The sequence below is a fragment of the Hyalella azteca genome, unplaced genomic scaffold (genome assembly GCF_000764305.2).
Source record: "Hyalella azteca isolate HAZT.00-mixed unplaced genomic scaffold, Hazt_2.0.2 contig7050, whole genome shotgun sequence".
NCBI lineage: Eukaryota > Metazoa > Arthropoda > Malacostraca > Amphipoda > Hyalellidae > Hyalella > Hyalella azteca.
In genome coordinates this window covers 80,923-91,713 of record NW_025937185.1, presented here as the reverse complement: position 1 = coordinate 91,713, position 10,791 = coordinate 80,923, and the positions used below count along the sequence as shown (strand labels likewise).

At 38.4% G+C, this 10,791-nt stretch overlaps 3 protein-coding genes across 3 annotated transcripts in view; all 3 read right to left on the bottom strand.

Annotated features, from left to right (window-relative positions):
- The window catches only part of LOC108664815 (trafficking protein particle complex subunit 11), a gene marked incomplete in the record, with an annotated part of 15,420 nt that extends 9,633 nt beyond the window's left edge, over positions 1 to 5,787 (bottom strand). The window contains 9 exon segments of the mRNA XM_018151510.2: positions 271 to 481; positions 914 to 1,494; positions 1,695 to 1,791; positions 2,018 to 2,191; positions 2,774 to 2,903; positions 3,533 to 3,636; positions 3,938 to 4,107; positions 4,991 to 5,130; positions 5,621 to 5,787. Coding sequence (XP_018006999.2) covers positions 271 to 481; positions 914 to 1,494; positions 1,695 to 1,791; positions 2,018 to 2,191; positions 2,774 to 2,903; positions 3,533 to 3,636; positions 3,938 to 4,107; positions 4,991 to 5,130; positions 5,621 to 5,738 — 1,725 coding nt within the window.
- A 748-nt stretch (positions 5,788 to 6,535) lies between these two features.
- On the bottom strand, positions 6,536 to 7,833 carry LOC108664820 (the record flags this gene model as incomplete). Its single annotated transcript, XM_018151514.2, is given in 2 exon segments — positions 6,536 to 7,428; positions 7,589 to 7,833. Coding segments are annotated over 2 exon segments (960 nt in total). The 5' UTR covers positions 7,656 to 7,833.
- A 1,542-nt stretch (positions 7,834 to 9,375) lies between these two features.
- LOC108664814 lies at positions 9,376 to 10,791 on the bottom strand. Its single transcript, XM_018151509.1, has 3 exons — positions 10,719 to 10,791; positions 9,941 to 10,073; positions 9,376 to 9,607 (listed from the first exon to the last, which is right to left on the bottom strand). Exons 1-3 carry the CDS (start codon positions 10,789 to 10,791, stop codon positions 9,376 to 9,378), a joined length of 438 nt encoding a protein of 145 aa, XP_018006998.1.

The following is a 10,791-nucleotide window of genomic DNA, read 5'->3' as shown; positions in this document are numbered from 1 at the left end:
CTAAAATAAGCAACTATGAACGCGATATTATCCTGTCTAAAATAAGCAACTATGAACGCGATATTATCCTGCCTAAAATAAGCAACTATGAACGTGATATTATCCTGCCTAAAATAAGCAACTATGAACGTGATATTATCCTGCCTAAAATAAGCAACTATGAACGCGATATTATCCTGCGTAAAATAAGCAACCATGAACGCGATATTATCCTGTATAAAATAAGCAACTATGAACGCGATATGATGCTGTCTAAAATAATAACCCTACCTTGAGCACCCTCATGAGACCGTCCCTGAAGACCTGGATCTTGAGGGAGGGCGCCAACGTGACGCGGGGCGACGCGATCTCGAGCGCCGCGGCGACGTATGCCGGCACGTCAGCAACAGCGGACGCGCACTGCAGCGCCAGCAGCGCGCACGACGACACCAGCGCCCACCACCGCTCCGAGCGGTACTGACCCAGCACGTGCTGCACCACGCTATTTATAGGGGGCCGCTTTAGGAGACATGGCAACGTGAGTATGATCGGGTATATCACGACCACACATTAATATTTCTAGAGTGATAAAACATCTATTCTATTCATGTCTATCTATAGTGATAAAACATCATAAAACATCGATTCTATCATAAAAATTGACTATTAATGACAAATGAAAATACAAAATAATTTTTCCCTTTTCCACGTTTGGTTAATAATGTTTACATTTGAATACGCTTGGCATGGCTGTCTCACTGTCTTCTGGTCAACATAGGCACTACAGGCACGTGGTGCGTACCGTATACTGATACTTGACGCCGAACTTTAATTGAACCAACTGAAACTTTTGTAAAAATACCATCGTGTATTACACATTCTATACCGTAACATATATAACAGAACTGTGCAGAACAATAGTATTAATACTCACGCTAAAGCTTTTTGGTACTGTTTTGCTTTCTGATACTCAGTTGCCATTTGCACCATGAGCTGCTGCTTGATTCGAGGACATCGGTACCGCTGAAACTGGGCCATTGCTCGAGAGTACAGCGGGATAATCATTTCATGGTGCTGGACTTTAGTTAGTTCATGATACTGAATGGCCTCGACACCACAAGCCTCTCTCTCAGGCTCAGGTGGTTCCAAGCTGTGTTTGCCAGCTCTCCACGGGCGCTGTCCATATATTTCCAGGCTATCAATACCATCGAGCATGTGGTTGTGCTGGTCAGTAGCTGCCGAACAGAGGTGCAAGGCGGTTGTGCGTCGCAGCGAAGCAAATTGAGCTGCCTGTTGGTAATAGAATCCAGGATGCTGCGTTTGGACGGCAGGCAGTCCCTGCTGGACGGCGCTCTCAAAGAGCCACCCAAAAAGTTCGTACTGAGAAGCAAGCCACGCATAGTGCTCGAAAATCAGAGATTTGGGCCCCATGCGGGGCCGGAAAAGATCAATGTGACGCCGGAACTGAGCAATGGCGTCGCGAGGCAAGTTCAGGAGGAAGTTTACTCGACAAACCTGTAATATAGATATAAGTCAGGCAATGTACTAGATCGGGTGACAAGCAATATTTCTATTATACCGTAATGCAAATAAATATCACAGTCATAAATATTGTTGCATGATAGGAGTTCGATTTTAGAAATACCTTTGGCTTAAGATTGGGAATCACGCATGATAATTGCAATAAATTTCAGACTAATAGACTGTGATAAGACCTTATAATTGATGATGGCTGAGGATATCCTGATCTCGTGCAAATTAGTGTCAGTGAAGCGGAGCTCTGAGAGATGCTGGTAGCTTTGCTGATAAGCTCTGAAACAAAATAAATCTTCTGATTATTTCATCCACAAGAAAGTTTGGAGCCAATTACTGCCAAATACAAATGGCCATACTTTAAACGGGTAAAATCTCATTTAACATGATAAATAAATGCCATTCATGATAGAACTTCAAGGGAATTGTTAACAAATTTCTTCTTGAGACATTAACACAATAATTATGTTATAAAGAATATAATTATAGCGAGCTTGTTGCTCACTTGATGGCCGCCTGTAGGTCATTCTTCATCTCCAGCAGGAAGCCGGTCTTGAAACAGTGACGTACAAACAGCAGTTGATGGTTGGTCTTGTTGAGGAAGTCACGATGATTTCTAACAGTTTTGCTTTCACTCAAGTAAAAACCTCCAGCTATTTCTGATAAAGCTGCTTCCAACCTATTTAAGAGTGAAACAATGTTAAAATCTATGTACCGCCTGAAGATTTTGTTGTCTGCCCATGGCTGTCACATACAAGGCAGAAGAGCAGTTTTTGGATTTTTTTTCCAACATCTTCTAAGTAATCACACTTTACACCTCGAAAGAATGGATTAATAAATGCCTCTCTGAATTAAAATTCAGTTCATACGGTATCTACTTTCTATCCTAGCTCTTGATTTTGCTTTCTAAGATTGATAAATATTCATGCACTCTTAAATAGAATATATAACCAGACACAAAAAATTTTCCTTTCAATACAAAATTCATGTTGCATACAACCAAGGCTAGTCAAGGATAATTTCTACTATAAGAACTGTTTCCTTCATAATAAACAGATAGGTGCCATTAACAATAAGTCTTGAAACGTTGACCTTTGAGATGCTGTGAACTGTGATCCTATTCTTGTTACTAATGTTTCCTAAATATTCTTTTTCTAATCATTTATATTGCAGGTGAATTGAATCAGGCAATTACACCTAACTTTGAACAAAAATAAATTTCAATATTTGACTGTTACCACAAAATTTTCAATGTGATTACCTAGCAGTATAGCCTGGGATGAGCTGAGCATCGTTCAGTGGTAGCACAAAGAGATGTTTTGTGGGCAGGTCACATGATTCACACAAAATGCTTGCTCGTTCTCCACTCAGACTTGCATTTGTTTCAGTTTCTGAAAGAATAATACGTACACCTTAGAAAATTAATCCAATGAGCTGCCCACAGAGATCATGATCTTGGCATGCATAGATTATGAAAATTAGTGTGAAGATTTATAATAATGAAGGCAGTCAGACTCTTATATTTTAACCTCAGACAGTCAGACTCTTATATTTCATGTTGTGAATTTATTTGACACACCACTAAAAAATTAGATTACGGTAGTACTCACTGCAGTGAGTGACAGAGAGCGCATTTTCTTGTCCGTCTGTGACGTGAAGTCACGGACTGACAGACATGAGCACAATAGCGCCTTTTTTCAATAAATGAGAAAATGTGCTAAAAAGTATCCAAGTGACATATAAATTATTGCATTGTTCCAATTTCTCATGATCATATGAGTAGCCAAATCTCTATTGGTGATATCAGGAAGCTGACTGCAATGCAAGTTGTTACAATTCAGTATAAGTTCAGGTTAAATATTAATATAAAAAGATACAAGAGTTGTACATTAAATATAGATCAATCTATCACATCACATTTAGGAACTTAAAAAAGCTCAAATCTCAGTGTATTTCTAAGTGTTCAAGTTCCATAGAGCTCCTTGAATCTATACAAGTCATATTAATGGTGACTAGTTACCTGAATTAGGAGCATAGGGGGATGAAGAATCTGTTGCAGGAGACCCAGCAGCATTCTGGAGTAAAATCACAGCAACTCGGCAGTGACGTTCCCCAATAATAGCTCTGAAATTGGAGTACTACAATCAAAATGAACCATGAGTATGGTACTTCAAGAAATATACAAATATTATCACTTCTTGATTACAATTCTTCATATATTACATAAAAAAATTTAATGTAGAAATAAAAAAATTAACTCATTAAAGAGAAGCATGGATCATTTAAAATTTACTAATCTATTTCAAAATAACACAAATAATTTGATGGGGATCACAGGTGCACATGAAGGATCAAATCATTCAACTGGATTTTAAACGTCTAATCCTAACTAACTGTAAAACAACTATCAGCTAAGTGTACTCACTTTACAGATGAAACTATGTTTGCCAACTCATTTTTCTTATTGAGCCAATTTGAGTCACTCCAGTCAAGAGTGTAGAATATGGCAACGAGGGCAGGAATGTGGTGAAGATACTTAGCCATCCAGTTGCTCTTTAGGACCCCTTTAGGTGTATACCATTCATATGACTGGCGCTGAACATAAAAGCATCATTAACATCACACATACATATATGCAGTCAAAAATTTTAAAAATAATCATCCAGAATGTGAGATGATGTTTACTGTCTAAATCTAAATGTATATATACTGTTCCTAAATGAAGGGATAAACTATTGCAATTTAGAAATATAGTTAGCTCTAGCTCCATTAGTGCTTTCATTAATGAATGTTAATAAAACTTCAAAGAAGTATAAGGAACTAAAAATAATTGTCTGTATTAGTTCAAGACAGGCATGGAATATACAGTATCTACTTGGCAAGCCGGGACTGGATTTTTTGAGCCATCATTTTATGGGTTTGCCAGCAAAGATTCCTTCTTTGAGTCGTGATTCCATTTCTGCAAGCTGTGAATTCCATATCTTGGCCATGAAAAGCCATTTACAAACCGCAAACTTGTTTACGAAGTTGTGTGCATGTGTTACCCTAATCCCAAATATCTAATTTTACCCTAAAACAGTCCAATTGTACAGCAACACTAACATATGTCTTCACTAATCACTTAAGAGTCAAGTGCCAACTGAACATGTGATAATGCAGTCTGACCGCTCTGAGTCTCTGATGTGACCGCAACTATGCAATATTCAAGGAAACATTTTAAGTTGACTTGCTGTTATTACATTCTGCAGGATATTTTGGCAGGAGCATTGAATTAATGCGGATTGTAGAAGTTTAAAATGTTATAAAATGACATGTTTGCAAAGTGTAAAGTGTAAACCATGATTTTTTCAATCAAACAAAAATAGGTACATGACAGTTGAGCAAATTGAGCCTCAAGATTTCAGAAAAAATACGATTTTTCCCGACCTGGTTCAAGCCAGAAATTGGTATCTAATAACTTTATCAGCAATAGACTTACCTTAGTTTTCATGGGTGGCAGAGAAAAGTCATTAATGTTGGTCAGCTTGAAATTAATCAGAGTTTGCAGTGCAGGTTTTGACTGAAGGTTGAGTGCCTCCCAGATGATAGCATGATTTGGATTATTGGATGGCTCAAGACCTGCAAAAATCAAATTAGATCCAAAACAAGATTCAAGACTAATTATAATTCAATTACATCCCAACTGCCCAACAGACTACACTATACCTACAGGACAGTCAGGACCTAAAAATAATATACCTAATAACAGAACACAGAATAACACAGATCAAGTCCAAGCACTTTTTCCTAATATTTCATAAACCTTTTTAGTTAAAAAGTATGCAATTGAATTAGCTTTATCCTTTAGCTATAATTATTGCACAGCTTCCATTTTTCAAAAATACACATATTAGGCTAGGATATATATTTTTTATAATAGATAAATATAGATTACATTTTATTACTATTAATTGCATGATACAAAAGGTTTAGAGAACAGTATTAGTTAAAATATTACTCATTAGTTGCTTAGCCTACATGCCACTTCTGAAAAAATTGTCTATTATTTACAAATTAGGTACAAAGTATACTCTAATATAATACTCAGTCAGTCAGTCTCAGTACTCACCCATAACAAACGCAAGGCTACTGCATTGCGCTATCGTATCTTTTGGAATTCCATAAAGATTGTATTCACTACCTTCCAACACTTCCATATCGCCCAAGCCAACGCCTACAATCGGCATCGGCCTATGTCATAATATGAAGAGACAGATAGCCAACGAACAATTTTTATGCCGGAATGACAATGACAATCCGCTTTCCGCATATTTGCCAATCCAAGCATTTTGTTTCTTCAAAGTCTGAAAGGATTAAAAAATCGATTCTTTTCTAAGTATATTCGTGTACAATGAGAAAACAAGATTATAACTGAATCAATAAGGACTTGGTAATCGGATTGCTTATAATCACAGATTTATTGATGAAAAAGTGAATTTATGTTTAAGGTTGAAGATCTTTTAACCTAAATTTTCATAAAATCCAGAAGGTAAGAGACTATGCACACGATTAAATTGATATACTGCTTGGTCTGTCCGCAAATTACTAATATTATCTACTTATATTTCTGAGTTCGCTGAAGTGTCGATCCGGTTCATAAAATCCAGAATGTTAGAGACTCTGCACACGATTAAATTTATATACTGCTTGGTCAGGGGATGAACCCCTTCAAATATTTCTAACGAAGGAAGAATGCCGTTTTGGATGCAGGAGCAGAATAGAACCGAGTTCAATCAATCATTGATATTTATTAAAACAATTATAAAGAGAAACGAAGAATTCAAAATTTGCTGATAAACGAAATTATATTCAAATTTGGAAACTAAAACTCGGATAAAATTATAGTTGATGTAATGCCCTTCTCAAGTTCGGATATATGTTCGTTCGTTTCTGAAACATACTCGGTAGCATAAATTTTAATAACTGCGGAATTGAAAATTAAATGCACGTATTGCAGTAGAAAAAAATATCATCTAGTTCTATTTTAAGACTTTTTGTACTTAGTAAGAAGCTCATTTAATTTCCTCTTGACGTCTTCCACGTCAGAGCGCAATGTTTCTAGGCCTGCCACTTGTTTCATTTGCTTCTTGATGGTATCCGTGACGATTTTGAAAGCTTTTGAAATGCGCTCGTAGCCACCGAGAGGAAAGCCATCTGCACAAGTGTATCCTTTATCAGTATTTAAATTTGGGGGAGTCAGTTTGTCTGATGGAAATGAGTATCCTTGTCCCGATGAAGCCGGATATCTTTGCACAGATGAAGATGGGTACACCTGTCCTGATACGGGTGGATACCCTGGCACAGATGAAGGTGGGTACACCTGTCCCGATACGGGTTGATACCCTTGCACAGATGAAGGTGGGTACACCTGACCCGCTACGGGTGGATACCCTTGCACAGATGAAGGTGGGTACACCTGACCCGCTACGGGTGGATACCCTTGCACAGATGACAGCGGGTAACCGTTCAACGATGGAGGTGGATGCACGTAATACGATTGAGGAACCGTTTGCGATGGCGGATATCTATCTGGATAGTACGGAGCGTTGCCAGCGGATGAAGAGTAGCCGTCGGACCTGGGTTCCGTTTCACCCGAGGAGGGCGCCACGATGCGACCATCAGCATCGCTGGCTGTGACCGAGGAGATTGTTTTGCCCGAATCTGGATCCCGACGAAACTCCGGTATAAAGGCTTGTGATATCTTTGTTGACGAATTCTGGTTAACTGGGTACGAAGAATTGGTCGAAATATTATAATCAAAATTCGTAGAATTTGGAATATACGGTTCTCTTCTGCTGCGTATATGTTCTATCGTATAGTTTATTGGACTTGGCATCTTTGAGTTTCCGTGATCATGCACGTTTGAGCTATGAAAATCTGAAACGAAGGTAAAAATAATCGTTCATAAATGTTGTAGGAAGTGGTACGTGAATGATAAACCTATAGATATCCTCACCACACAAATTAAAACAAATTCTTAGGCTCCTGTGTAGTAAACGATATTTAATTAATTTCAATTTTATCAGTATCTGCTTACCGATCTTTACCGGAGCTCCCAGTACCGAGGCGGCTGTGAAACATGCTAGCGTCAGAAGGAAGTTCATGTTAACTTCCGTATTAACTTTAGCCGAAAAAGTTCCACCGTGACATCCAAGTCTTTAATTTGTTACGAATGGATCTGTAATCGAGATTAATTCGTCAATCAAGTCGTGCGCAATACAATGACAAACTCCCAAATCGGTTAAGAGTTTCTTTAAATTTAGTCGGCGAAACTTAGGTCGTCGATGCTTGAACTAAACAAGTTGAAGCTTCTCTACAAATACTGAACTTGGTTAGCTAATGCAATTGATATCACTAAACAAATCTAGTGGAGATCGCTCGGCAATTCAGACACATCTTTTGTTTAATAGTCCTATGTGAGTAACACTTTATGAATATAACTATACATACATATATTGCCACTGAGAGACCAAACTAAATTGAAAAAAATGACCACTTATTCAATAGTCCTAACTTTATTCCACTGAGGGATACGAGCTATTTACACGATTTGAAAGAACTGTCGGTGTTGACCAATGACCTTAAATTTAAGGTTACAAAGCATGACTAATAAATTTTAATGAACAAATAAATAGTACCATAGTAGGCGAAGACATAACTGACCACAATCCAAATGTTCCGAAGCATTTATTTAGCATCAAAAATACTTCATAGAGAGTGCTACATCAGCTAGATCCTTACTTGAGACAATTGACAAGACAGGCAAGCAAGTTAAAATACGTGCGACTTCGAAGACCACAAGTAAATTAGGTTTATAAACATTCCACTTCTATGAGAATTTTTCTGCATAAATAAACGATTACTTAATTCGAGTTTCAGCTGAAAATCAACAGTGGAACGACCAATTACTAAATTTGGAGCAAGTTGATGTAGTAACTATTTAACCGGATATAAATTTTAACAGGTATTGCTGTGAATGATACTGGAGTTGCTCGAACCATTACACGAAATCTCCATGAATCTTCAATCACGTTCAAGAGAGTTGAAGAAATCCTAGACTACTTATTATTACATGAAGATCGCATCCACCAATCCTACGGAACTATACCTGTCTACTATAAACATTGAAAATACTGCAACGAACAATGATGAATAATTATTAACCAACAACACTAATTGAAATCTAGGTACACCTACTCAAGAAGCAGCCAACACGGCTAGAAACACAAATAAAATACGCGTTTACAAGCTAAAAACTTAAGACACGGATGTACGCCACCTGCCGCTAACACTTTCAATAAATGACGATCTGTATTTTGGTCAATGTTTAGATTTCAGGAACTGCGGACGAATTATTTATCACGTATTTATACATAAATCGTTCTCTGAATCTAAATCTTTGTCGTGATGAAACTTTTTTAACTGACTCAGTTTTTGCAGATAGACATAACACTTGTACTGTGCTGATAACATTTATTGATTTACCCGCAATGATATATCATGGTGCGGATCGAAATGGCTTGTGTTAAGGTCCTAACCATGGAGATCTCCAAAAAATCCTCCTGAAGCGTTAACTTGATGTACGCGCTAGGCTCAGAGTTAAAAAAGTATTGCTGCTTGGTTTAATTCTTAATTTGTGATATGTCTGCAACTTGGTCCTCGAAGAAAACTTAATTAGCTCTTACAGAGCTTAGAATGCTTGTTAATTAAGCAGTTTTGCAATAACAGTAACAGGACACAATTCGCAGCCACACGATGCAAGTAAACGACAAAAGATTGTCCAACAGCCTTTTTTCATGCCTCTTTACATTGTTTGAGAACGAACTATATCTGTATCCAAATTTCAGTTAATATGAGCCAAACGATCCAGGCCAATGTCCCAAACTTCAACCCCGACACCGAAGTTCCCCCGCAGGTATATCTCCTCTGGCACGCAAGTCGCCGATGCTCGGTATGGGAGAGCGTAGCCGACACCTTCTTCAGGAAGAGAGCGTCGTTGAGATCACAAGTGTTACCCGCAGCTTCGTCTACGCAGTCAAGGAATCTTTGGCGGAGGCTTGCGTGGAAAATAAAATGGAAGTTGTGACAATTTTTGCATTGAATCAGCATTGTCATACATTTCATAAATGCTTTGCTTCATATTTGATTTGCATGAAATTGGTCCATGCTGCGTTAGTCATTGAGTAAAATTTTCGTTTTAAGCGATTTATTTTAGCGTACTTATAACTTCAAAAACATCAGTAAACTTTCACCTCAACCGATTTAGCAATACGAGGTATTACAACAACAAATCGCTCAGATAACGCTAAAAATTAGTTTAATCAAGATTTTACCGAAATGAATATTCAACAGCAGTGTCTTTCGATAGAACTAGTATGGAGCTTCTCACCAGCAAATGGCGTCCAGGTTTGCTTCCTCAGACGTTACGCGGAGTTCTAACGTAAGCAGATATTGGTAATGGCGGTAGCACGCCTCCCACCGCCGGCCCACTGCCTTCATACACACCCCGTGCGACAAGTAGTCTGGGGGAGGAATAATTTACAGTATACCTTAAGATCCTTCCATGGTAACATATATCCAGTAAGTAGTCTGGGGGAGGAATAATTTACAGTATACCTTAAGATCCTTTCAAGGTAACATGTATCCAGAGTTCGTTTAAGGACACCAACCCAAGGTCATGCTGGGAGCACCACCTTTTCACGGCTGCCAAGTGCCGTCCACAGGTGACACCGAGAAATGAACTTAGCCAGGGCTCGAACCCACGACTAGCTCATCACATCTCGGTGCTGCCATCACTACGCTACAGTGACTTTTACATGACAACTTCACATGGAATCTAGGTTTCCAACAAACAACCGTGGCAACTTCATAACTTGAATTAGTTGCATAGGTACTTTCAGAAGCTATTGCTCTATAGGCTGTGGAACATGCGTTACCGTAAACCATCAGAGTAACGTAATTTTCTCAATTTCTTTGCCCTGAAGGATGAATACATTGACATCGTATTTAATCGTATCATATTAAATGTACTCCTTTCGTATTAAATGTACATCGTATTGACATCGCCCGTGAAACTTCCGATCATTGAAGTTAAGTGTTCTTAATTAATTCATATCATCGTATATACGGACTTACGACCATCGCAGGGACGTATTCTCTCAGTTCACCTGATCGGAAGCGCGGGTCTTCACAAAGCCCCGCCTGGAGGAGGCGGGCGCCGCTGATGTTCTCCTCCAGCAT